General features: G+C 54.5%; 2 protein-coding genes across 2 annotated transcripts; both read right to left on the bottom strand.

Moving 5' to 3' along the window:
• Positions 1-13140: 13140 nt before the first annotated feature.
• Aqp6 (aquaporin 6) lies at positions 13141-15699 on the bottom strand. The gene is made up of 4 exons (XM_051159436.1): positions 15117-15699; positions 14242-14400; positions 14008-14088; positions 13141-13344 (listed from the first exon to the last, which is right to left on the bottom strand). Exons 1-4 carry the CDS (start codon positions 15507-15509, stop codon positions 13147-13149), a joined length of 831 nt encoding a protein of 276 aa, XP_051015393.1. The 5' UTR covers positions 15510-15699; the 3' UTR covers positions 13141-13146.
• Positions 15700-23079: 7380 nt separating this feature from the next.
• Aqp5 (aquaporin 5) lies at positions 23080-26017 on the bottom strand. Its single transcript, XM_051160337.1, has 4 exons — positions 25560-26017; positions 24459-24623; positions 24024-24107; positions 23080-23370 (listed from the first exon to the last, which is right to left on the bottom strand). Exons 1-4 carry the CDS (start codon positions 25920-25922, stop codon positions 23185-23187), a joined length of 798 nt encoding a protein of 265 aa, XP_051016294.1. The 5' UTR covers positions 25923-26017; the 3' UTR covers positions 23080-23184.
• Positions 26018-27337: the final 1320 nt, after the last annotated feature.

Below are 27337 nucleotides of genomic sequence, written 5' to 3'. Positions count from 1 at the left end.
TTTGTGAGATAGGGTCTCAGGTAGCCCATGCTGGTCTCAAAACCTGCAATGTGACTGAGGGTGACCTTGAACTCCTGACTGTTGTGCTTCCACATCTAGAATGCTGGGATGGCAGCTGTGCCATCACACCAGTTTACAGGGTGCTAGGGCTCATACCCAGGGCTCTATATGTGCGTATGCTAGGGAGCCACTCAACCATCTGAACCAGATCCCTAACCCTCCCTTTGTTTTTATCATGTACTGCTGTTCGCCACACAGTTGGCCACCATCTGTGTGCCTAGTTCAGACACAAATGAATATGTAGGCTTCTGATAGGCACTTACCAGTTACTCCTGCTCATCACTGAAATTAAGGATGGATTCTCCATAAAATCTCTAGTACTTAAAAATGCTTCTTATAGATTTATGTATGTGTCTTATATGCATGTGTATATATGCATTAAATGCATGCAGATGCCCAAGGAGTCCGGAAAAGGACGTCAGATCCCGGGCAACTGGGGTTACAGGTGGTCGTCAACCTCTGTGTAGGTGCTGGGAACGGAAGCCTTGTCCTCTGCCGTAGCAGACGTAGTGCTCTGAGAGACACGGTGTTCTTCACTGGAGCAGCTCTCCAAGCTCTAGGACACTTGAGAGAGGGATTTATCCCATTTGAGTGTTAATACTTACTTGCCCTCACTGTACCCTCTGACAGCAGAGGTGTGGCCCAGTCGGCAAATTCACTGAGATGATTTGACCCAAATGCCTACAAACTGTAGTTTACCTGGGATTAGAACCTTGGCGTTCCAGCTCTTAGCCTGCAGACTTCTTATTAGCATAGTCCTTTCAATGGTACTTAATACCTAATAGTTTGAGTTGTCTTTACTTAGACCCAGTATTATTTGTATCCACCAATGCTCAAATAGTAGGTGAGCAGAGCTGGTGGGCCTGGTAGCACAAGCTTAGGAGTCTAGCATCTCAGGAACTTGGCCATGTCAAGGCCCACCTGAGACAGTTCTGGGCAGCTTAGCGAGACCATGTCTCAAATTTTAGAATTGAGAAAACAGTGTTGAGACCAGGAGTGGTGGCGCACACTTTTAATCCCACCACTCGGGAGGCAGAAGCAGGCCAATCTCTGTGAGTTCAAGGCCAGCCTGCTCTACAGAGTGAGTTCCAGGACAGCCTGGAAGACATAGAGAAACCCCGTCTCAAAAAACAAAAACCAAAAAAAGAGAAAGACACAGGGTTGGGGATCTGGCTGGTGGGACAGTGCTTCACTAGCAGCTGAGAGGCCCCAGGGGTTCAGAACTGACGACAAAGCTGTAGTGAAGTGCTCGGTGAGGGACAGAGCGAGGACGTTCCCAGCATCTGCACAGTGGTTACAACTGTCTGCAACTCCTGTTCCAGGCGGTCCACCTGCTTTCTAAGGGCAATACACGTACATGGAGACAAAACACTTACATACAGTAAACAGACAAACAAAAACTCCGTAGTAAAGTGGGCAGCAGTCATCTCCGTTTCAAAACTCTCCTTTCTCATCATTCTAAGAACTTATTTGAGACTAGGTCTCACTCCTGAGCCAAAGGGATGCCACTGCACCCAGCCTTGTAAATCAAGCCTGCACTGATAACTCTGTGTCCACGCGGCCCAGTGTTCTCCAGAGATGGCCCAGAAAGCGCAGGGCAGCCACACTGCAGGGGCAAGGGCTGGGGACAGAGTCCCTGCCGGGTGGGGTATTGCAGGACAGAATGGAGGGCTTGCACTTGATGGCCCTGGGCTGTCCTCTGTGTGGAAGGGGAAGGAACAGGGTTGTTCCTGTGGTGCCCTGTTCTCCGCCACCCATGCATGGCCTCTGTGGCTCAGAGCCAAAGACAGACAAGTCTGAGCCAAGCTCTCAGCCAGCTTTAAGGAACGCGTCCTGAGATTAGCTCGTTGGCTCTCCCTCTGAGTGGCATTAGCTCTCCCTCGTGTTTACCATCTGGCTTTGAGTAAGAAGTCTTCGAGTGATCTCTGGCTGCCTGCGCTGTGCCAAGGTTTCCCGAAGGCTGTTCAGCTTTCCCCTCATCAACCCCGGGCCTCCGTGCTCTCCACAAAGCAGTCAGTCTGTTGTGCCCACATGTGTGCATGCCTGGGACCAGAACTCGTTAGGCCTTAGAGAGGGGAGAATGGGCTTCCAGAACAAGGAGTCTGTGCTTAATGGTCCAGTCTTTCTGTTGTCAAAACTAACAAGTGGCTTTGCCCTTAGGTGCGTCGCTCATACCGCAGAGGGGCGATGACGTGCTCTGTCCAGTCTACAGTAGCTAACGAGATGCAAAGGGGCTGGGGTTTTTCATCTTTGGAAAGAGAAGCCCGGGGTGGGGGGTGCTTCAACAAAGCACGGCCTTTCCTCCCAGGGAGCTGGCTGCTCTGCACTCCTGGGCTAATGTGCACTGACTACGGCTAACCGCCTGATGCATCTGGATGGTGTCCAGCCCCTCGACAGAGCAGTCCCATCAGAGCTACAGCTGCCGGCATTAAAGAAGGGCTAAGCCCTTTCCAGCTGCTTTGCTTTAATGGGAACCTCCCGCCATCGGTCGGCAGCTTAAGGAAGCCATCTTAGCTGGGTCAGAGGAAATGACTAATCTCTGCATCTTCCCATGGTGCCGCTTGCGCTCCCTCGGAGGATCCGGGAAAGATAGCCTGGTGGGGTGGGAAGTGGCTGGAAAATAGTGTTAGAGTGCTGGCTATTATCATCCTGGAAGTGCCAGAGCTGAGCTGTGCCACACAGAGCTGCTGCAGCCCCCTCAGGAACACCACAACCCAGTCCCTGGGAAACCCCAAAGAACCTGGACCCAGGCATATAAGGGATACCAGAAGGTAAAGGCTAGGAAAGCGGCTCCAAGAGCCGAGGAGGCAGGAAGAGGCCCTGGCAGGATGCCAAAGAGTGAAAACTGAGAGAAGCTGAGGGAGGTCACGCAGATGTGTGAGGAGAACTTGGACGAGACTATTGAGCTTGGTGGAGCTGGTGCCAGTCATGCCAGTCAGAGACTGCCTGCTAAACTTCGGGCAGAATGCCGGCTCCAGAGAGCTCCAGTGTGTTCCAGCACTGGCTTTAAGGACACTTAATGGAAGGGTGACACGAGCAGAGTGGCTTCAGTGAAGCGAGCGTGCTCTGTCAGGTGTGCAAGAGGGCCCAGGCTCCAGGCACACACCCAAACAGTACGACTGGTGTTTGATTTGAACAGGCGTGGAAAATTGGGCTCTTGGCAAGAAACAGCTCTTAAACAGGGAGCAGCTATGTTGATGAGGACGCGCTGGGCGCCTTGAGAAAGGGTCTCCAACAGCTTATGAACTACAGAAGAGCGCTTTGTCCTTGGCTGAGGTGCGGAGCCCTACAGAAAGGACCAGGAGACTGCTCTGCGAGGCTGCTCCCCCTCTCCCTCCCCCCAACTCTCCTCCCTCATTTTACACTACTTTTCCACCTCCCTCAAACTTCCCTCTGCTGCCCTGACACTTCTCCCTAGACCTAGAGAGCAAGCTCCCTTCCCTTACCCCTACACAGTCACCTACAGGGCAAGACAGGAGGTAGGAGGCCTCACCCCTACACAGTCACCTACAGGGCAAAACAGGAGGTAGGAGGGTGGCTGATCCGCTGCTGTTGAGTTTGCTCCCACCCAACCCTGAGTAGATCCACTGCTGCCGTGGAGGGTGGGCAGGGCATGGGTTCAGCTTCCCTGGTTCCCTCACGTGCCTCGAGGGGCTTCTCCATGCAGCGGAGGAATCCTTTCCTTTGCTGTCCTCTGACTTTACCCTAAGCTATGCCTACTCCAAGTCCCGTCCACCACAAGGACAATGGTGTGGCTGTCTGCTGGGTGTTCTGGGTGTGGAGAGGGTGGATGGACAGTGGTAGCCACCTCACTGGGAGCAAGACTTGAGGCCTCCCAGTATGCCTCCTGCTTTGGCCTTTTGTTCCTATTAAATCCTGATTTAAAGAGCCAAGATTTGAAAGAGAAATGATCTTTTCATTGTTTATAAGATGCGCTTTAAAAATACCTGGCTAGGGCTGGAGAGATGGCTCAGAGATTAAGAGCACTGACTGTTCTTCCAAAGGTCATAAGTTCAATTCCCAGCAACCACATGTTGGCTCACAACCATCTATAATGAGATTTGTATACATAATAAGTAAATAAATCTTTAAAAAAAAAAAAACCTGACTAATGCTGGGAGGTTTGGGGCATCTTATAATCAGTGGACTTTTACAATGTACCCTTTGTTCTTTTTCTTGTTGGCTCATAAAATAACAGCATATATTCCTACATTCCATGTTATTTTGGCATAAGCTGTTCTGTTAGTTGGTAACCCACCACCTTCCATGATCAAAGACAATTCTAGTATGTAATGGTTCAAGGAGAATGGCCCACATCAGATTATATGTTGGGACACTTGATGCCCAGTTGGTGGAATTATTTTGGGAAGGATTAGGGGGTGTGGCCTTGTTGGAGGGGAAGTGTCACTATGGGTGGGCTTTAAGGCTTCAGCAGCCCACACAATCCCAGCCCGGCTCTGTCTACCTTTGTGTCCCGGTTGCTGTCTCATCCTGTCAGCCCTTAGCTTCTACTCTAGCGTGGTGCCTGCTGACCTGCCGCCATGCTTCCCACCACAGTGGTCATGGACTTTACCCCCTGACACTGTGAACCCAGCAAGTAAATGCTTCCTTTTGTAAGTTGTTTTGGTTTTGGTTGGTGTCTCTTCATGGCAATAGAAAAGTAGCTAAGACACAGTGAGGCAGTGCATGCTCAGGATGGAGGGGCGGAAATTGAATCCCGCAGTTCAGTCCCTGGTACCAACTAACAAACAAAACCCCAGGGAAGCCCTCGTCTGAGCATAGCTGCTCCAGGGAAAGCAGAGACACCAGGAATCTCCACAATCTCCGAGCACAAAGGAGCAGACAGACAACTTGTAACACAGGGATCCAAATCTGTCCCTGTCATCACTCCCAGAGCAAAGGGAGAAACATCGGGCGGTGGTGGCGCACGCCTTTAATCCCAGCACTTGGGAGGCAGAGGTAGGTGGATCGCTGTGAGTTTGAGGCCAGCCTGCTCTACAAAGTGAGTCCAGGACAGCCAAGGCTACACAGAGAAACCCTGTCTTGAAAAACCAACCAAACAAACAAACAAAACCCATTGTCAGACAGAGATGAGTACGTTGACGCAGAGCAGTCTGTAGGTGGAAAGGGTCCCATCAGAGCAGGCCATGGGCACTGTCTCACCAAACGCACAACCACCAAGGGAGGTCTTTCTTACGATGACATAGATCACGATGACTCCAATGAGGCTGAGGCAGAAGGATTATTACAAGTGTGAGGCCTGCCTGGGCCACATAGTTACGTGTCACCACAAAATGAGACTGGGAGAGTTATGACTTGGGAAACTGATAGGGGAACCGTGAACCCGCTAGTGTGGGACAGACGACACTAAAGTCAGGGAAACTTGTCCTCAAATTAGTAGACTAAAAATGCAATTTTCTTTAAAAGGCCTTTTTGTGACAGGTGCTCAAATCTTACAAAAAGGTGTTCTGTGCGAGGGCAGAATCAGGGTAGAGTGTGGGAGCAGAGGAGGGAGAGCTAGAAGCTGACGCGCTCAGCACTCGTGACGTAAGGCTGGAATTCAGGAGAAAGCCAGTTAGCGAGGGGCCTGGAAGCTGTCCCCAGGTGGAGAGCATTGAGCCCATGGCTCTAGACTCAATGTCACAGATGACAGTCCTGGGCTGGGCTCTGGCCTGTCAGGGCGAGAGTTCCTGGTCCCTGCCCTTCTCTGGCCTCCTCCTTCAGGCGCCCTGACTTCTTCATCTGCCCTAATCAGAGCTCTGAAAAACCATTTTCCATCTCTCTCTCTCTCTCTCTCTCTCTCTCTCTCTCTCTCTCTCTCTCTCTCTTTCTGTCCACTACCTGCAGTCTACTAATTAGTGCCATCAGACTTCTGTCACCACCCCCCTTCACTGGTGGTGCCTGGCCTCCTCAGCTTTGCTGAACGTGACTCTGCCTTGGGTAGCTCTCCCTGAGAAGTGATTGCAGATCTTGCCTGTGGCAGCCCCCTGCCATGGCTGCCCAGAGTGGCCACAGCGTGGCTAGAGGGTTCATCTTGATTAGCTCTTAACTTCCTCGCTGCCTTTCTCTCTGACACTGCTGCAGCTGGCCCTAAGCTTAGGTTAAAAAAAAAAAAAACAAAAGCAAAAAACCCAAAACCTATCAAGCTCCTTTTTTCTGGGTTCTTCCCTGCCGTCCCTGGGCTTGTTCTGAGGCATGGAGGACAGCGCGTGGGAGCAGCATTGTGGGTAATCCTCTCTCCTCACCCAGGGGAGTCTTCCATCAGTTCAAGGTCACTAGCAAGAATCTTGATCAACTTGCCATCATGGGACCTTGTTACAGATAGCAAGGATACTACCGTATGCTGTACCACAAACCTCAGATCTGATTTGGTGCTCTGTCTGTCTGCTTCACTCTCTCTGCCTCTGTCTGTCTGTCTGTCTGTCTCTCTCTCTCTCTCTCTCTCTCTCATTACTATTGTTTTATTCATTGTTTTATTCATTAACTATCCAATTCTGTGCAGTTTGGTGTATTTTATTTTACACTGTAAATATTGAAAAAAACAACACTATAAGGGCAATGAAAAGACAAAGAAAAAACATTTACTTATTATGAACAAAAGGTCACATTCCTAAACAGAAAAGGCTTCAGAAATTACTGCAAAAGTAACAAGCAGTAGGAAGTGGTGCAAGGGGCAGTATTCATGGAGAACGAGCTACAAGGAACCCTTTAGCAAAGAAGAGCCTGGGCGCTGGGCGTGGTGGTGCACACCTTTAATCCCAGCACTCAGGAGGCAGAGACAGGTGGATCTCTGTGAGTTCAAGGCCAGCCTGGTCTACAAAGTGAGTCCAGGACAGACAAGGCTACACAGAGAAACCCTGTCTCGAAAAACCAAAATAAAAATAAAAATAAATAAAAAGAAGAGCCCAGATTTGCAAAGGAAAGTTTCTGAAACCTGAAAGATCTCTTTCTGTAAGCTCCCTGTAAATATAGTACAGTGGCCGATGGAGCGGATCAGACCCCGCTAAATGCCGTTCGTCATTTCAGGTATGTGTGGACAACAGGGTCAGCCTCAGCTTCCAGAGTAGCTGGGACTCCAAGTGTGCCAGCTGCACTGCACTAGATGTGTGTACTCGTACGTGTGTGTGTGTGTGTGTGTGTGTGTGTGTGTGTGTGTGTGTGTGGTGTCTTCCTCCAGCTGTCACCAGGAGAGACAGTCCTTCCTTGACATCCTTTGCCAGCATTTCATCAGCCACAACACCTGTGCCCCCGACACACCTGAGCTGGTTGTTGGCTAACACGAGCAGCCCTGTCCTGGGAGAGGAGTCTGATGAGAACACGGACTAAACGTGGTGTCATGGAAGTGGCTCTCGGAATTACTCTTCAAACCTTGTGCAAACCCACACCTCACTCACAAAGTTAGAAACTCAGAAGACCGAAGCCATTTCAAGGAGCAGAAGTCAGCTGGGGGAGGGGCTCTCTGAAGAGAGAGTTGCTCTTAGTTGTTCCTGTGGGTGTGGGGTAGAAACCCCAGATTGAGAAGCTGAGTTTTTTCTGAGGCCCCCAAACTGACTTTAGCCCTAGTTGATGTGGGTCCAGAAAGCTGGGTGTACCTGCAGGCAGCTGTAGCTGTTCTGGAAGCTGGCTCAGGCCTACTGTAGACTGTAAGACGCTGGGGTTGCAAGCCAGCTCAGGGAATCCTGTGCAGTGCAGAGAGCTGGGCTCCGGGGTCTTGGCGAGGCTCTGGTGCTCTCAGAGCTGTCTCTCAGGCCTCACCTCCCTGTGGAGGCTGGATGGCAGCTCCATGCACCTCAGTGTTCTGAGGCTGTCCCAGGGGGCCGGTACACGTGCCGGGCTGGCATAGGTGGGGGCTGTGCTGACGGCATCCATGGTGCAGCCAGCCTGGCAAGTGAGAGCCAGCCCTCCTCCTCTTGTGTGTTCCGCACTTCCCGCCTTACCTCCAGCTCCTCCTGGTCACTGAGCAGTCCAGGAAGAGTGCATCTGGCTCAGCTGCATGGCGTGGCTCGTGTGTGGGGGGGGAGGGGGGCCTGGAGCCTGTCTCTGTCTCTGGAGTACTGGGACCACAGGTGTGCGGCATCACCCTCGACTCCTGTTCCTTTCACTTGAAGTTCAAGTCCGCAAAGCCCTTTTCACTCTATCACCAGCCTCCTCTAGTCTCCAAGCTCCTCCAAGTCAGCGCTCCTAGCTGCCAGCTCTCCAGGGCTCTGAGAAGCCCGTTACTATGTGATTTCTCCTCTTGTGTGTGACTTTTTTGGGGAGTCCACCTCACTTCTAAGAACACACACACACACACACACACACACACACACACACACACACACACACGGCTCGGCTAAGCCCAGGGTATGGAAAAGAGGCAATGTCTTCCTTAGTAGCAGCCCTTCCTTTGCCCTGAACCGCACAGGAAGTAGCCATGCTCACATGTGTGAAATGGCATTTAGCACGATGGTGCGAGGAGCCATGAGCTCTGACTCAGTCGCATGAGGTAAGAGCAGACCTCACACGGCTTTCCCAGCCACCTTCACTGCAGAGCTTTCCGGATGAGGAAATGAGTCGGTGACCTAAAAAGCTCAAGAGCCTACAATGCCTTCAGAAGCTGAGGCAGGACTTTTCTCTCACGTTCAAGGCCAGATCGGGTTACCGAGTAAGACCCTGTTTCAAACCAACCTTGCTGCCCTCTCGCCCCCAGCTCCTGAGTGCTAGGATTACAGGCATGTGCCACAGCACACTCATGTGGTGTTGGAGGTCAAACCTAGGCCTTTGCCCAGCCTAGGTGAGCATTAGTCACGTCTTTTCCTCCAGCCTTGGCCTTAAACCAAAGTGGCTCTCTTGGAAAGAGAGTCTCTCGTTTGGTCCCCATTTTCCCTTTAACCCGGGAGCCAAATGTGTCCCAGAGCCTGCCCCTCTCTGGACTTTCCCCGCCTTGCACAGTATGGTCCCAGATGAGGCCTGTCCTCTTTACACCTGAGGTGGTGGGTTAAAGAGGAGCAGTGGGGGGTGGGGGGGACAAGGGGCTTCCTGCCAGCCAATCGGAAGTAACTGCCTAGGCTCTGGGCTCATATCAGCTGCTCCCGCTAAGACAATCATGAACATAAAAGGCTAATTGTATTAATCACCAAGGCACCCATCCCGTGCCCCCCTCCCCTTCGAGAGAATTATGAATTGCCACTGCAGATGGCTCTGCTGATTGAAAGCAGTACTCAGCAGGAAGAAGGGCCAGATCAGATTACACACCATTAATTAAAAACTTCCCCTGACAAATGAGAGAAGGGGGTGGGGGTGGGGGATGCACACTGAAGGCCTGCCTGGTGGGTCTCTGTCCTCCCCAGACCTTTTGTCCCCAACCAGCCCCAGGGACTGTGGTGGTGAAGCCTACTTGGCCAGCTGGAGCTGCTGCGATCTGGAGCACCGAAGGCCAGCTCTTCCCTCATCCAAACAGATGGCCTGTTGTCCTAGTAAAGTCTCCAGAGAAGGAGACGCCAACCTTTGCTCACTAACTCCGTCCAACTTCCCCGAGCTCTTCAGCTCTAACCTGATTCCTCATTTCTCAGGAAGCCTGGCCCTTGCTCTGCCTCTCCTCCACAGAAGGCCTTCTAAGGGACTGTCTGTGAAAACGGCTCCCAGCTCTCCCTCAAGCCACCTCCTTGCTCTTTTGGCGTCCCTTTGGGGATCTCTGTGACCACCACAGGCAGCGGAGTAACCGTCTGCAGGAGGCAAGAAGGCTGTTTGCTTCAACTAAGCAGCCAGTGCTGGTTCATAAATTGGGAGTCCAACCCCGAGAAGTTTATTTTAGGCTTATTTAAATGCAGCACAATTTGGTGAAAATTTTCTTGATAATTGATAATAATTCAATCCCCTGTGTGCACAATGAAGCTTAAGGCGCCAAGTATGTCAAGACTCTTTGTAACGTGTATGTGACATATCCCATAAGGAAGGGGCCTAAGGCTGGGCATGGTGGCTCACACCTTTAATCCCAGCACTTGAGAGGCGAGAGGCAGGCAATCTCTGTGAGTTCGAGGCCAGCCTGGTCTACAAAGCGAGTCTAGGACAGCCATGACTACACAGAGAAAGGCCAGCCTGGTCTACAAAGCGAGTCTAGGACAGCCATGACTACACAGAGAAACCCTGTCTTGAAAAAAACAGGGGGGGCGCTAAGGACTATCAAGGCCATGATAAGGATCTGAGAGGCAGATCGGTGTGGTCTCGATCCCTGCAGACATAGTTCAAAGGTCACTAGGCCATTAACCACTCCCACTCCCAGGCTTCTGGGCAGATAACAGGTTATATGTCCCTCCTTTTCTTTTTCCTTATTTTTTGTTTTTCTTTGTTTGAGCCAGGGTTTCCCTGTGTTGCCCTGTCCTGGAACTCACTCTGTAGACCAGGCTGGCCTCGAACTCACATCGATCCGCCTGCCTCTGCCTCCCGAGTGGTGTGCGCCACCACCACCCGGCTGCATCCCTCCCTTTGAGGGAACAGGCCTGTGTGTTTCACACTCCTGGTTCCCCAGGTGCCTGTCCATGAGCACAAGGACCTTTGTGCTTCCCACGCGTGAATTCTAGGGTTGCCAAGGATGCTCCAGAGTCGGGGGTGGAGACACAAACTCTGGCTCCCACCCTCTTCCCAGCCCTGCGAGGAGCAGGGGCTTCTCAGCTGCTGTCATTTGGGCTCATTTGGAGCTGCAGGTTCTGAGATCTCCTCTTCCTGATCAATTACTCCCTCCCCTCCCTCCCCTCCCTGTCCTCCCTCCCCAGCCTCAGTCACTCATTCATCAAACTTGTACTGAGCACCCAGTGTGTGCTTGGCTCCGGGGGGCACAGAGATAATTTTTCAAGAGGCTTAAAAGCCTACCGCAGGAGCTCCCCGCCACAGCCCTCCGGCCCCTGCCCCCTCCTTCCAGCGGCTGCAGCTTGTCTGAGACCCCATGGAGCTCTACTTCAGAAAATTCTAACCTGGGAGCTAGGGAGACCTTAGGGGTCTAAGCAATGGAGTCAAGTGACCTCTGGCAAGTCAATCACGTCCTCAGTACACACACACACACACACACACACACACACACACACACACACACACACACACACACACACACACACACGGCAGCCCCTGCTTATAAAAGGGCACAGGAGAGAGGCAAGAAGCCCCTGGGGCTTTCCATTGTGAAGATGAATGACCAGATGACAAGGGCTCAGCTTGGAGAGACGTGGATAGCCCTTGGCACCAATGAAGTCACAGATATCACAGACTACAGAGCATAGATGCTGGGCCACAGACAGGCCACTGCAGTAGTCACAGGCTGCCTCCGTCAACCTGCCCTTGTAAGGCTTTGGCAGCCCCTCCCATTGGAAGGAAGATGTTGGAAAAGGATCTATCACTTGTCTTTTTTTTTTTTTTTTAATGGATTTGGCTGCTGCATTTCAGGGTACCATGGTGATGGGTACCATAGAGATGAGAACCGGCTTGAACTGGCTTATCTCTTCACTCCAGGGCCCCTCCCCACACCCCACCCCAACAAAGCTCCCAGGTCAGTAGACCCCAGAGGGTTCTGGGTAAGCTGACCCAGCGAAAGGCAGCAGAACCTGCTTTCCCTCCCTCCCCTCCCTTCCTCCCTCCCTCTCAATCAACCCCCTCCTCTTCCCCCCTTCCCATTACCAACAGCAATTGTATTCAAACCCAATAATTACAGTGACTGCAACAATAATCATCATTTATTGGCGATGTTCTACCAGCGTTTAACTTCCCAAAGCATTTTCTAACTCAATGTTGCCAGCAGCATTCCCCGTGGGAGGAGCATGCCCATTTTACAGCGGATACGATGAAACCCAGATAGGACCCCACCCCCAGCCCCACGACGCCTCCGGGCGTAGGCAGAGCGGATGTGCAGCAGCCTTCACCACTTAGCGAAAACAGTCAACTCCCAGCGTCCTTCAGAGGGATTCAACTTCTAACCTCTGCTTTCTGGGCCATCCCTGCTCCTGTCATTTAACAGGACTTAGCAGCTTCTGTGGGGTCCATGATGCTCCCCCCCACCCCCATGACTACACTGAGAGGCCCTGAGGGGGGGATGTGGAGGGGGGTGGGGGCGTGAGGTGGGGAGGGGGGAGGCCTATCTGGCCCAGAGCTCCCATCTTAACCAATATGAAGGCTCCTCTGTGTCAGCTTGTCCCAGGGTAGGGACTTCCCTGAGCATTTGTGAAATAAGAATGAATGTCTTTTGGAAGAGCCGCCTCTGTCCTTAGAAGCCCAGACCACACCCAGAGCTCAGGCTGTCCCAAGGACTGGTGTTCCCCTCTTCTCTTCAGTGGGAAAGTCTGGGGGTTCTGAAGTTCCCTCCTCAGAGTCCAAGCAGAATGGCTATTTGGACCCCAATTCCCATCTCCCCCAAGACAGGGATCCAGAGGCCCAGGGTGCCCGCTGGGGTCCTGCAGTCTGATTTCTGTCTCCCTTTGCTCTTACCTTTAAGAAATGGAAAAGGGTCATGAAACTAGAAACAGGACCATGAGAAGATGGTGGTGTCGGGGAGGGAGGCTGGGGAATAGGGGGGAAACATGTGACATGAACGCACAAGAGGAGGACCTGTGGGGAGGACGGGGACCAGCAAGAAATGACCAGGAGGTGGGGGGGCAGAAAGGGGGGTCGGCGAGCCAGGCAGAGGATCCACAAAAGAAAAGTGTGAATAAAAATGGCCTATCCAAACTGCATTACTTTGTATGTTAAAATTTAAAAACTGAAAAGAAAGAAAATGAAAAAAAGAAAAAGCCAGGAAAGCCTTGGATTTAACTGCGTGGATTTAGCCCTCGGATTCTTTCTGTCTGGAAATACAGAAGCCAATCATGGCAGTGTGCCTAAGTCCCAGCTACTTCATAGGCCAAAGCAGGCAGGTTGTGAATGTGAGGTCAGCCTGCTCGATGAAACCAGGGAGGAGGAAACAAGTGTTTTGTTAGGGATAGAGATTGGTACCCATGGTTAGAACACAAGGCCGGCCTCCTGATCCCCCACACAACAAGGAACGCCTCAAGCCAGGTCACTCAAGGCATGCTGCCCACCTGCAGGCTGCCCTGGGGGCTCAAGGGGCGGGGGGGGGGCGCGCTGTCACACGCTTACTTCTGTATCCTCCAAGTTTGTCTGGGATTCTTTCTTCTGGGGTTCCACATCTACCACTTTCTCCACCTTTGCAATGCCCACGAGGATGGCCAGTCGCTCCCCGACAGTCTTGGTGTCCGGGAACAGGATGAAGTTGTAGATGAGCGAAGCCAAGACGGCCCCTGTGAGGGGTCCCACCCAGAAGATCTGAGGAGACGGAAGCAGGCGATCAGCACCACAGGCTGGTTTGGGAGCCCTGCCTGTTCCCCTGGCACTGACTTGTCCTCAAGCCCAGCCTCATGGATGCTTAAATGCCTACAGGGCAATAACCTGAGAGCTACGGGCCTAAGGGTGAGGGGACCTCACCTTCCCTGGAGTGGGGGCCCTGAAGTGCGCAGCCAACGCTAAAGCTGGGGCTCCGGTCTCCTCACCCACTCCTGCCTCTCTCCTCTCACCTCTCCTGTTTTAGCTCTGACTACTGCCATTTCTGTCTCTGCCTCTGTGTGGTCTATTTCTGTTTGTCTTTTTCTTTATTCAAGTTTGAAAATTGGTCCAGCTGGAGAAAGTGAAGACAGAAACAGACGGAACATGAAGCCTGGGCCAAGGCTGCAGTTCCTGCCCTGGCCCACTTCGTGGGAGTGAGTCCCTGGATACTGCAGGATGCTGGAGCTGAAAAAGAGCTGGCACAAGCCAGGACACTCACCTTGGCCCTTTGAATGCTGGGAACTCTGCACTCCTAGGTGGTCTAACCAGCCTGGGGCCAGGAGCTGGTTTATCTAACACCACGTGGACTCCTAACGGAAACCTACCACCTCTGGTCCTTCTGTTTAGCTGCCACAGCCCCGAGGCTATGCCAGCAGAGATCCTCACCCAGTGGACGGCAAACTTCCCAACAATGACCGCAGGCCCGAAGGACCGAGCTGGGTTCATGGAACATCCAGTGAAGTAGATCTGGGGAAAAAGTACAGGCAAATATGAGGGAGGGTGTGTGGTTGAGGCAGCCTGGTGGGGGGGTAGGGTATTCCCCTCTGCCCGAGCTCAGACACACACACACACACCCCGCCACTAGCAACACACATTGTATCCTACTTTGTCCGTAATTACCCCAATGAGGTGGCCCAGTGCTACGGAGGTCCCGATCATGGCGGCCGGGGACGCCAAGGTCTGCCGACCGTCCATGGAAGCGAAGACACAGAGCACCAGCTGCAGCGTCAGGACCAGCTCCACAGCCACAGCCTGGCCGATGGAAGTGCTGTTGTGGACCTTGGCAGAGAGGATGGCACCGGAGTGGACGTGGGGCTCTGAGCCCCGGGGCAGTGAGACTCCTAGGCCCAGTCTCCTCAGGCGTGAAGGGCGACCCTCACAGAATCAGAACCTAAGGAGATCTGTGCAGCTGGCTCACATCATGTCCGGTGCCTGCGCCCCCCACCCCCGCCCTCCGTGGAAGTGTCTAGCACCTCTCCCACTCTGCCATTGAGTGAGGCCTATGGATCACGGGGGGGGGGGGGGGGCGGGTGACGCCAAAGTAAGGGAGTGAGAAAGCTTGAGAAAACAGTGGAGGAGGCCTGTGGGTAGGAGAAGAGGCAGGTGGGACAGAAATGATTAGGGGAGTGAAACAGGCCCTAGAAAACTGGGGAAATGGCGGAGCATAGCATGCAAAGTAAAACAGGAGCAGTTAGGGCCTCTATCTCAATGCCAGCCCCGCTCGGCTATGCCAGCCTTAAGCTGCCTGGCCTTCTGACTCCCTCATCTGTGTATCGCCTTTCCCTGCCCCATGCGTTCGGCACACCAAGTTTCCATTCCTCGCTGGCCTAACCGAACACTTAAGCCCATCGCTCCAGAATGCGCCGAACACATGGTAGCACGCCTTTCCCTTCCCTGCCTTCTTCCCTGCCTCCTTCCCCTCTGTCTGGCCTCCCATGCTGACCACCTGACTCTCTCAGGTGCCCTATCAGGTGCCCCAGCCTCTTTGCACCTACCACGTTGACCCCAAGGGTCTCTCGGACACCTCCTGGAGTTACTCCATAGAGAAGAGCCGCGCCCACAGTGGCCCCTGCCAGCTGAGCAGCTATATAGGCCACAGCTCGAGGCAGAGAGATATGGGATCCCACGAGATAGGCCAGTGTCACAGCAGGGTTGGCGTGGGCCCCGCTGGTCTTCCAGGAGATCTGCACAGCTGTGGCTGTGGCCAGGTTGAAGGTGATGGCAATTTGTAGCACAGAGGGGAGTGCCACAGGCCAGGGCAGGACGGAGCCCACACCAAAGAACACGTAGAGCCCGGTGGCTAAGAACTCGGCAAACAGCGCCTTGCTGATGGCCGTCCAAAGCCCACCAGCCAGCAGGTAAGCCCTGCCACACAGCCCTAGCTCCATGTCACCCCCCTTTTCCTTCAGGTCTTCAGCTCCTCCCTGCTTCTCTCGGTTCCCCCAGCTCTCTTGTCCCCTGCCAGACTCTGTTGTCCTCCCTGGCTGTGGCAGGTCCCACTAGCCCAGCTAGGGGCACCTCCAGCACACTGCTGTCCTTAGGAGCAAGCTGTGGGGAGCCTGCCCCTGGGATTATGTGTGTCTGGGGGTGGGAGGTACAGAGTGCTCACGTGCCTGCCCCAGCTTGGGCTCACCTGACCGGAGGGGGCCAGACCACTAAGAAGGTAACACTGGCCACTGAGCTGGAACCTCCCAGGACAGCCAAACACTGGCTGCTGAAAGAAACCTAGCCTGAGAGCTAGAGACTTGCCAGGCCCCTAATGTTATCTTAGCCACAGCAGGGTCACTGAGAACCCCATGTCCAAGGCCTGCTTCAGGGGTGCCCGTGTCCTAGTCGCCTGGTCTCTTCTTCCAAAGAGATGGAGTGTGTTCTGTACCCCGTAAGCCTCAGTGTGAAATTAAGTTCTTTCTGCTGTTCCCGCACGAGACGTCGCTTCCAGGTCGCAGATGTGAACAGAGCCAGCTTCACTGAGGAGGTGGTCCTGGGTACGTGGAAAGGACCACTCGGACTGTGCCAGCTGCACCACGTGGCCCTGAACCTGTCCACCAGTGGGGATTTCCTCTGGCCCTTCCCTTACTTCCTGCCTCTACGCCTTCTTTCACCCCCTTCACAGCCTTGGCTCCTCTGTCTACCTCTCAGAGTCCTCCCTTCCCCCCCACCCCAAATCCTGTGATTGCCAGGTGTGGTGGCACGTGCCTTTAATCACCATCACTCCAGAGGCAGGTAGATCGCTGTGAGTTTGAGGCTAGCCTGGTCTACAAAGAAAGTCTGTCCAGGACAGCCAAGGCTACACAGAGAAACCCTCTTGGAAAAAAAAAAATCCTGTGATTTATTAAATCAGATGATTATCGTGCCAAAGTGTCACCCACGCCTAGGTGTTATCCCTTTGTTATCCAGCAGCATGAGAAGTCATTTCCTCAAGCAGCCTGCCCTGGCTGCCCCTGCCTGCCCACAGATGCCCCTGGTTATCCGCAGACTCCTTACAGTCTGCCTCAAAATGCAACCCTCTCCTCCTCCCCCCACCCTTCTTTCCTCCAGCGCAGTGGGCAGCACCTAAGAAGCGTCCTTGACCCCTGACCCCAGAGCAAAGGCATCTAGCTCTGCTGGTAATTGAACCCTGCGCGTACCTGGGCTGCACCTTTTTCTTGCCACCCTGCAGCCTGGCCAGCCCGTGGCCTCGCTTTTCCCTAGTCAGTTCTCCACAGTGCCGTCTGAATGATGTTTCAAAAGTGCACTGCCAAAGTCTCCGCTAGGCTACGCCACCGTCTTTGGGGATCCGAGCCTCTCCCTTTGTCCCCCAGCATCCTGGGATGAGCACTCTACCTATCTCTGAGATTCTCCCTTCTTGGAGAGCCCTTGGCGCTCTCCGTTCCTGGGTACCTCCTACCTCATCCCTGAGGATAGCTTCCAGTGTCTGGGTAAGGACATCCCTGTGTGTTGTCACATAGCTAGGCATTTCCATATACTAGCCAGCACACTGCCTTGCTGTGTCTCTCCAACAGGGTGATAAGCCCTTAAGAGGAAGGGGTCACATTTTGTTCATCCCTATACATAGCGTCTGTCATGGAGACTGGCTCCATAGATACTCAATAATGAGAACAGGGGACTGTCATGATGGCTTCCTTCCGGTCTGCTGTTCCTGTGGCTTTCCCCCTGCGCCCTCACAGGACAGAACCCTCTGACATTTTCGAGGGAAATATCCAATTCTGGACCACAGGTTCCACCGTACCCGCCCCTGTCTCAGTCCCCTACTGCCTCCTGTCCTTCCCAGCTGTCCTGGCTTTCCCTTCTCTCTCCTCAGAGGAACCCTCCGTTTCTTACTGGGCACAGCACTCTCCTGCCAGTGCCCCACCGCCAGTCCCCGCCGGTCCCCCTGCCCTTTCCGCTGCCCCATTCTTATTCTTATCCACACCTCGCCGCCTGGTCTGCAGTGCCAGGCCCAGCTGGTGGGACTGGATGCCATGCAGGCACGGCCAGAGTGACGGGAGGTCTCTGTGACTCCCATTCCCTCCTCCCCCCAGCTTCTTACCGGATATGTGACATCAGCCGGATCATGAGGATTGGCGGAGGCTTGGAATCAGTTCCCTTCTATGTTCACCCCCTAGGTTGACTGTGCTGGGGCCAGCGTGCCGTGTGCCCTCTGGCCTCATCAGGAGCCAAAGCTCTGCTCGGTCATCTTTCCACCAGTCCAGTGGCCCCAGAAGGTTCGCTCCTTTTCAGTTTGTTTCTTTGAGACAGGGTTTCTCTGTACAGCTCTGGCCACCCTTGAATTCACTTTGTAGACCAAGCTGGCCTGGAACTCACAGAGATCCGCCAGGTTCTGCCTCCCAGAGTGCTGGGGTTAAAGGTGTGCGCCACCACCTGGCCACTCTCTCCCATTCCTAAAATTTGTTTGTTTGTTTTGTTTTACATTTTCATTTTCCTTTGTATACATGAGTATGTGCACATAATACTGTTCCGAGCACAGCTTTCAGGAGTCAGCTCTCTCCTTCTACCACCTGGGCCCTAGGGCTTGAACTCTCAAGGTCAACTGGCTTGACACGGATGTCTTTCTCACTAGCCGTGCCCCCAACCCCCACCCCCGATCTATCTCTCCCATTCTTCAAACCTACCCACTCTGCACAGACTCCTTGCTCCTGTGCGCCGTGGGCCAACCTCCCGTTCTACCTAGAAAGCCAGGCCACCACCTGGGACCCACATCCTACCTAGCTAGCTGCCCGTGGCTCTAAGCTAGAGGGGGGGCTGTCTCTTGCGCCAGAGATCCTTCCAAAATGCCGTACTGTTCACATCACCCCACGGCCCATCAAACCTTTGTTGGCTTCTCATCACCTCAGGTTCAAGTCTGAAAGTCCACGTCCAAACTGTGAGAAAGGATTACTTCCTCCTGTTCCTCGCCGGCCCCCCTCCCCCTCTCCCTTTGGCTTTGCTACATGGAGCCAAACACAGTGTTCTTTAATGAGGTTCTCCACACCGGAAGAGACATTTCTCCCCTCACTCCCTCCACAGTTCTCAAGCGTGGTCCCCTGTGAAGTGTTCTCTGGTGTCCCTCCTCTGCAGAATCAGAGGGAGCTACCTAGAGAAGCAGGCTTGAGCTACAAATAAATGAGCATCGCTGAGGGGCCTGCTTCCCTGTCCTCTCCCGGCCTGGGCCTGGTAGCAGGATGGGCATTTACCAGTGCCCACGTCTGACCTTGGCTGGCTTGGGACGTGTACCAACCGCAGGTGCCTGCATGGAAATGCTGTGGGTAAGACAAACAGGAGCACGCTGACTGTGGCCACTTGTACTGCCCTCCTCACCAACTGCTTGGTTCCTGTGATCTCAGCATCGGGCTTGTTGTAATCTTTTTTTTTTTTTTTCCTCCAAGACAGGGTTTCTCTGTGTAGCCTTGGCTGTCCTGGACTCGCTTTGTAGACCAGGCTGGTCTTGAACTCACAGTGATCCGCCTGCCTCTACCTCTAGAGTGCTGGGATTAAAGGTGTGCACCCGCCACCACGCCCGGCTGCTTGTTGTAATCTCATGTCCCCCCATGTTGGGAGAAGTGCCTGCAGACACCTGGAAAGTGTTTCTAGTCAGAAACGCTGTTGTATCACACTCCTTCACCTCCAGGGCACAGCAGTGGAGATTAGCTGGACTGGGAAGGGTCTTGACCTCTGGCAGGTTGGGGCCAAGGACCACCTGGGGCCCTGCTCTGGCTACGCAAGGAGAAGGGCTTGTTGTGCAGCGACCAGCTTCTTTCCCAAGATCATATAGGACGGAGCCTCCTTGGATCCAGCTTAGCCTGGGACAAGGTCTTTCACCCCCTGTGGGCAGGCAGGCATTGCCTACTTCCTGTTTTTCCTGCAGCAGCCAGCACCTTCCTGGGCCCAGGCAGCTCTGAGCTCACTCTTGCTCAGAAGCCTTTTGTCCCAGCCCTATACCTGACTATACCTGACTGCCTGCTGCTCCTCCTGCACGTGTGGAATACTGAAGCCTTCTCAGCCCCCAGGGAGGCAAGGCCAGCAAGAGAGAACAAAAGCATTAACTTGAAGGAAGGGGTTCCAGACACTTTCCATGCCATTGTCCTGACTCTGACCAAACGCTGGCAGGCTGCCAGGTTGAGTGGCTCGTCTTATTCACTCTTGTCCTGAGGGGGGAGGGGAGGGGGTGCTGAACTGAGCGAAGCTGAGACCGGATCCTCCCCCGAAATCCTTCCCTCTGCCCACCACTGTCCACTTTTAGCTCCACTCCTCTTCCGTCTGTCCCAGCACCCTGTCCATGGAGGCAGGAGCAGATTGCGGAGGAGGGCCAGGCCTTCACACGGAGAATCTGGGCTCTTCTTACATTCCTTCTTCAGGCAGAAAAGTGTGTCAGAGACCTGACAGAGCACGTGTGTGCCTGGGTATGACTTCATAGAGGTGTGCTGGAGAATGCATGGAGAGTGACCGGTGGCTCCAAACACCTGGAGCGAGCGTGCCCATGCTGAGAAAAGAGGAGCACACCTCCCTAAGCATAGGGCTAGAGGGCTAGAAGCCCCAGAGTTGTCCAGGATTAGTGTGTGTGTGTGTGTGTGTGTGTGTGTGTGTGTGTGTGTGTGTGTGTGTGTGCGTGCGTGCGCGCGCGCCCACTGTCATGCGGCTTTATCAGTTCTGGGACCATCACTTGCAGGCCCGCAGTGCCCCCTGCTGGCAAAACAGCCCAACCACAGCAACCTGCCAGCCCAAAGCCCTAGTTGGATCCTCACTCAACACCAGGAAAGATGTCACCTGCAGGAAGCAGCAGACCAGTATGTAACTCCCTCTGGCTAGGTTTTCCACCCACGCTGAAAGATCTGTCTCTTGCAGGCCCCCTGTGCATCCTGTCACACAGTCCTTGGGGTCCATTAGAGAGAGGAATGCAAACCGGAGCTGTCTGAAAGCTGTTCTCTTCTGAATCTCCTCCTGGGCGAGGGCTAGTGAGGGGCCGCTCCCTGGTGGCCTCAGGAACCTACGCCTGAGACGCCCTTTGTGCGCTTGATCCTGCCTGGCCAGAGCCCAGTGCCAGAGATGTGATGACTCTGGATTTGGTGGGCGAGTCTGCCCCCTGCTGGCCAGAGCTGGCATTTGCAGTCAGCTGGGCAGGTTTCCTCCTCCCCCACGTTTCTGGGTGGCTTGGTGTTCCGTGGAAGCCTGTGGGGAAGGAAGGCTTTGGTCCTGTAGTTTTCACTGCCTTTCAGACCCCAGGCTGCTTTGGAGGGGCGCTGGCCTGGCCTCCCCATCTGGGTCTGCAGCTTCTTCGCATTTGTGTTGCCTTGCGCCCTTCTGAGGCAAAGCTGAGGGACGAGGGAGAGGCCCTACTGTGTGTCAGGCAGTGCCTAGGGCAGCCCGCGTGGCTCGCCCGTCTCTCAGAGGTGCTGTCCTTGCTAGTGCCTAACCCCCGGTCATTATCCCATACTCTCCTCACGGCGGCCCATATGGCAGGCAAATATATCCCAATGTAAAGACCCATTACTCCAGTTGCAAAAGACCTGGGTGTGGGGCTGGGCGCTAGTGCTGCAGCCCTTAGTCCCAGCACTTGGAAGACAGCAGCAGGCAGATCTCTGAGTTTGAGGCCAGTCTGAGCTACAGAGCAAGTTGCAGGACAGCTGGGGCTACACAAAGAACCCCTGTGTTGTGTGTTGAAAAACCAAAATAGTATACAAAAAAAAAAAAAAAAAAAAAAAAAAAAAAAAAAGTGGATGCCGATGGTCAGTTTCCACTCTGGACCCTTTTTTTTTTTGTTTTGTTTTGTTTTTTGTTTTTGTTTTTCAAGATAGCCTTTCTCTGTAGCCTTGGCTGTCCTGGACTCGCCTTGTGGACCAGGCTGGCCTTGAACTCACAGGGATCCTCATGCCTCTCCCTCCCAAGTGCTGGGATTAAAGGCGTGTGCCACCACCGCCCGGCCACTCTGGACTCCTTAACCATGACTCTGGGATGAGTCCTGAGCAGCTTGTGTGTCTTTACCCTGTTTCTCACAGAGAGGCAGTGGGGACCAACCACCCTTCACCCTCTTACCTCATCTGGTTCCTCACTGACGTGTAAGGAGAAAGTGTTGTGATATATTTCACAGGTTAACATGGAGGCTCAGGGCCTGAGACATGATGGCTCAGCAGTTAAGAGCACTGGCTGCTCTTCCAGAGGACCTGAGTTCAATTCCCAACTACATAGTGGCTCACAACCATCTATAATGTGATCTGATACCCTCTTCTGGCATGTAGGTGTACATGCAGATAGAGCATTCATATATAGAATAAATAAAATCTTTTTTTAAAAGAACATAGCCTCTGCTGGACCGTGGTGGCACACGCCTTTAATCCCAGCACTTGGGAGGCAGAGGCAGGCGGATCACTGTGAGTTCGAGGCCAGCCTGGTCTACAAAGCAAGTCCAGGATAGATAGTCAAGGCTACACAGAGAAACCCTCTCTTGAAAAACCAAAACCAACCAACCAAAAACGGAAGCTCAGAAGTTTCCTGAGTGTCGGTGGCATCTGAACAAGCAAGCAAGGACAGGGCAGGAGGGGGTAGGGTGTGAAGAGGCCTCCCTGCCCTCAAAGGGAAGGAGGAGCAGGGTGAGGTGAAGCTGCAGTGCCTCAACCTCTGAACACAGGCTCCCAACACATCACCTTTTGGAAATAGTGGGAGACCCAGAAAAGGAAGCTCCAGGCGGGGCCTGAACCTGATGGGTCATCCCTTTGGAATCTCAAGGGGCTGTGGCTGGTTCACCTCCCCACCCTGCCTGGCACACCCAGGCCCTCCTCAAGTGGCTGGGACTTGACATAGCTGAAGGGAATGGGCGGGAGGGTCACGTGACTTGGACACGGCCCCTGTTCTTAGCCCTCAGCCCTCTCCTGTCTCTACAGCTGGTCCTACAGTTTGGTTTCTCCTCCACCCCCACCCCACCCAACTCTCTGGTCCTCTCAACCTCGAGTAGCCTCAGCTTCCTTCCCTTTCCTTTTCACAGGACTCCACTCTGGGTCTTTGAACCCTCTGGTGAGCATGCGTGAGGGTGTGGCATCACAAAGGAGAGGCTGACTGGCCGCTGCCCCAAGAGGCTTCTAGAAGGAGACGAAGAAGGCAGAATATGAAGATCGGTGATTTATTGGGAAATGCCCAATTCAAATACCAGTAGCGCCCCTCACCCACCTACCCTTGACCAGAAATAAATAAGATGGCATACAGTGAATCATCTGAGGTCCCTCTGCCCGCCTGGGGGCTGGCCGTGGCACCTGAGTTGCTGGGTTGGGTGGGATAAGCAGGCTTCTCCTTCTTTCTCTGCTGCTGGGCAGCCTGTGAGCTTGGCGCTGCGTTCACAGTCTCTGAGCCCTGGCCCATGGCAGACATTCTGCCTAATCCCAAAGAGGCCCTGTCCCTGTCTGACTCCAGCACCTGCCCCAACCCTGAGTGTCCCATCATGAGCTTCTGCTCCCATCCCTGTCTGCAGCACAGGGATCCGGTGCCTCTTCCCCAGCCAAGAGGACCGTCGGGGAGAGATGCTTTGAGGTCTGCTTTGATTCTTTTTTCTCCAGTAGTTGAGGAGCGGAGGGCCTGGCCCCTGCCTGGTGGTGCTGCTCAGTGCGCTGTCAGTTCTATAGTCTTTTTCCGCTCCTCTCGGTGATCTTCCCAGTCTTCCTCCGGCTCATACGTGCCTTTGACGACAGCCACGCGGTCGCTGAGGCTCAGGGAGGAGGGAAAGAGCAGGTAGAAGTACAGAAGGGCAGCCAGGACGGCCCCCACAATAGGTCCTACCCAGAAGACCTGTGAAGACAGGGTTAGGGTGAGCCTCCAGCCTCAGGGACTGTGATCATCCTCACCGGATCACAGACCTGTGGACCCCCGAGAGGAAACAGACATGTAGACTTCCAGGCCTCCAGAGGGAAAGATGCCTTTCCATCTTGGGGGGCCCAATACTATCAGCCAGTCTTCAATGACAAAGTCACAGACCTTCCAAGGAGCAGGCAGGAGGGACAGGTTTTCCAATCCCACTCTACAAAGAGGCAAGCAGGCATTCTGAGGAGACAGAGCCTCCAACACATGTGTCGTCCAGAGTGGAGGGCTGGGCCAGCCGCATCCCTGCTGAAGCTCCAGAGAGGCTCTGCCTCCCTTTTTGGAGCTCCGAGCCTGGCTGGCATATGGAGGCACTTTGCTGGCCAAGGGAACAGTCCCAGGAGAACACACTCCCAGTTTCAGAGGAGAGACACACAGAGGGACAGACAAAAATCCTCAGAGGAGACGAACAGGGATCCCCAGTGCAGCTCTAGAGAAACTGTGATCTGGCCCACCCCGCGCTTCAGCCCCTACTGTCCTCTCTTCTCTTCCCCAACCCCCAACATCCACAAAGTCCTTTCAGTCTAGCACGCTGCCCTGGCTTCCAGCACTAATTAGGGAGCCAGGAGAAGGCCCACACTCACCCAGTGAGAGGGGCTGAACCGATTCATGACCACCGCTGGGCCGAAAGAACGGGCTGGATTCATGGAACAGCCGGTAAAGTAGATCTGGATAGATTAGGGGGGGGGGTGTCACAGTGAGGAGGGTACCCTCCCTTCCCTTCCCACAGAATTCTGTCTCTCTCAAGGTCCCACAGTGCAGGGGCCAGCCACATCCCAGTTCCATGCAGCCCAGCTGTCCCCCAAACCACAGTACTCCTGAACCGTGTCCTCTTGCTTTCCAGCCTCGCCTTGGGCTTTTATTCACATTGTTTTGGGAGGAGGGCTAGGGTTCAGGGAAGCTACAGCCCCAAGACCAGGCCTTCAACTCTGCTGGGTCTCGTCCATCTGGAGGAGATGGTGTTCTGGGGCTCCACTGTTTATCTCCGTGACACCCCAGCTTGCATCAGCACTACTCACCCCCACAAGGTGGCCCAGTGTGACGGACAGGCCAATGGACAAGGCTGGGGAGCCCACCGGGCTGGTTCGCCGGGAGTCAGTGGAGGAGAAAATGCAGAGCGCCAGCTGGAAGGTCAAGATTAACTCCACCACTGTAGCCTTGCCTGATGTTGTGTTGTTGCTCAGCTGCAAGGGAGAATTGGGGTAGGACCCTGCTGCCTTCGGGGCTCGGTCACAGGGCTAGCCAAGCAAGGCTCTGGGCTTCAGGGACACCAGAGCCTAAGCTGTTGGAAGCCAAGCTGTGTGCATGACCCAGACTGGCAATTCACTGCAGAAACTACTTCAGTGTGCACAAGCTCGAAGCTCAGGCCTGTAGCCAGAGGGTAGGGTGTCAGCTAGTTTTCCTGGGCATCATCGTGTCAACGGCTCTGCCCAATCGCCAGCCCCCATGAGCTGGCATTTACCCTCCCTCCTGTGGGCAGCTGCCCAGTTTGCCTACTGCAAACAGCCCCTGGCCTCCTATCTGTGCCTGACCCGCTGCTGGTGCCAACCTCAAACCCGTCTCTCCAGTGTGGCTGACTCACGGCTTGACAATGGCCGCGAAATTCCTCCTCTGTGTTTGATTAATGAACCCAGTTCACATGGGACAAGGGGGGGGGCTGAATCTAGGGCTGCAAAAATGGGAAGACAGCAGGGGGGCAGGAGCAGGGGTCACAAAAGGGGGCGGGCCAGTATGGGTTGGTTATTACATCCTGGCTTTTAAGTGTAATCCACCTGACATTTGCTGCGCTATGACCATCTCCATGTCCTGATTAATCAACTGGAGACCCAGGGACATCAAAGTTACCCCAGATCATGACTATCCACCACCAGGGACATGGCAGGTGAGACTAGAGACCGGAGAGGTGTTTTGGTAGCCATGGGGAGTGAGACCAGGCAGCGCAGTGTAAGAGCAGAGGGTAGGTGAAGTACAGTGTTGGGGGGCACAGGTTGGCCAGGAGATTGGTTCGCCTGTTCTTCCCGGCAAAGCCGTGCACCACCTTTTTTAGTTGTACCCATTCTGAAGATGGAAAAGCATGGAGGGTCCCTGCCCCACCCCTCCACAGTCTGGTGGACACTCACCGAATTGATGGCCAGGTTGCCCCGGGCATTGACTGGTGCCAACCAGTAAAGGATGCCTGCCCCAGCAATGGCGCCCACCAACTGGGCTGCCACGTAGAAGGCAGCTCGGAGCAGCGAGATCTGGTTGCCTACTAAGAGGGCTAGAGTGATGGCTGGATTGATGTGGCCACCACTCACAGGTCCCAGGGCTTGGGCCAGGGTACCTATGGCCAAACCGAAGGCTATGGAGATCTGCAGGATGGAGGGCAGTGCCGAGGGCCACTTGAGTGCGGAGCCCAGGCCAAAGAAGACGAAGATGAGGGTGGCCAGGAACTCGGCGAACACAGCCTTGAAGAAGGCAACCGAGCACACCTCCTTCTTCATGGTGGCCTTCGGGGCCCGGTGGCTGCGGCAGCAGCGTCGCTGGGCGGCCGTCGGGGCTGCACTGGCAGCGGCGGGCGCCTGTCTGCGGGGCTCTGCGCGCGGTGCGGTGCCCACTCCGTGGCAGGCGGCCTGGCGCGGGGCTGGCAGGGGCGCGCTATATAGAGGGCGCGCGCCCCGCGGCGGGCAGAGCGAGGGGGGGGCGGGGGCGGTTCCCGTGCCCAGGGGCCAGCGCAGCCCGCAGGGAGCGAGCCTGGCGGGCGCGCGCTCACCACCCGCGGCCCCGCGCGCCCCCTGCCCCCCGCCCGCACAGCGGCGGACCCGCCCGGGCCATGTGACCCACGCGGCGGTGTAGACCGGCCCCGTGGTCTGGGGCGCGCGCATCCTGCGCACCTCCGCGTTGCTCCTGCGCCCTTTTGGCCGACGTGCGTGCGGGGCGCGGTCTGGTCTCTCTGGTCGCACAGAGCTCTGGAAATCCCTCTCCGGCCGGCCTTTACTGGTGTCCCAGGACGGCAGGCAGACCTCCCTTTTTCTCCTCCTCGGACTTTTGGTCCAGCTCCTCCTTTTCCTCGCGCGATCGGAGCATCCTGACCCGGCCTCAGCCAAGGCCGGGCCAGAGTGATGCGATTTTCTGAGGACAGCGCCTCTTAGCTCCCTATCCGCCCGTGCCGGGGGCGGTCCAGTGATCGTGGGCCTCTCCCCGGTCCGGCCCGGCGGGAGCGGGGGCGTTCGGTTGGGAGCACAGCGCCAGCCTGCTCTGCCTTGGCAATCCTCGACGCCTCGTGTGGCAGCGCTGGCTCTAGGCAGCAGGCTCTAAGAGGCATTCTCCGCGGCAGCCCTTAGGGACCTTGCTTGGGGTAGTAACCAATTAGGACTTGTTTGGGCGTAGGGAAGAGGCCCTGGGCCTGGGGTTAGAGGGAAGAGCCTCGGCCTCTCCTGTTTCCAACCCTTTTGACCTCGGCTTTCTTCTCTCTTCCTCCTCAGTTACCTGCCATGGTCCGTTTAAACCCTCATTTAATTATTTAGTTTTGGTTGCTCTCCAGGTGGCTGTGTCTTTCTGTCAACGTGGCAGTCTCTCTCTCTCTCTCTCTCTCTCTCTCTCTCTCTCTCTCTCTCTCTCTCTCTCTCTCTCTCTCCCCCCCCCCCCCCCCCGTCCCTTGTCTCTTTACTATTGTCTCTTTTTCTCAGTCGTCACTTTTTGACCTCTAAGTCTTCCTCTTTCTGCCTGCCTCTCTGACTCTTGGTTTCTGCTTCTTTCTTCCTTTTACTGTCACTCTGTCCATCACTGTTTCTAGTTACTATGTATTCCACCTTCCCTTCATCTCTTTTATGTTTGTTTGTTGGTTTTCTTTTTGTTTGTTTGTTTTTTCGAGTCTGAGTTCCTCTGTGTAGCCCTGGCTGTCCTGGACTCCCTTTGT

This window comes from Acomys russatus, chromosome 17, assembly GCF_903995435.1.
Source record: "Acomys russatus chromosome 17, mAcoRus1.1, whole genome shotgun sequence".
NCBI classification, from domain to species: domain Eukaryota; kingdom Metazoa; phylum Chordata; class Mammalia; order Rodentia; family Muridae; genus Acomys; species Acomys russatus.
The sequence above is the reverse complement of the archived record's forward strand: the minus strand, read 5'-3'. Positions and strand labels throughout refer to the sequence as shown.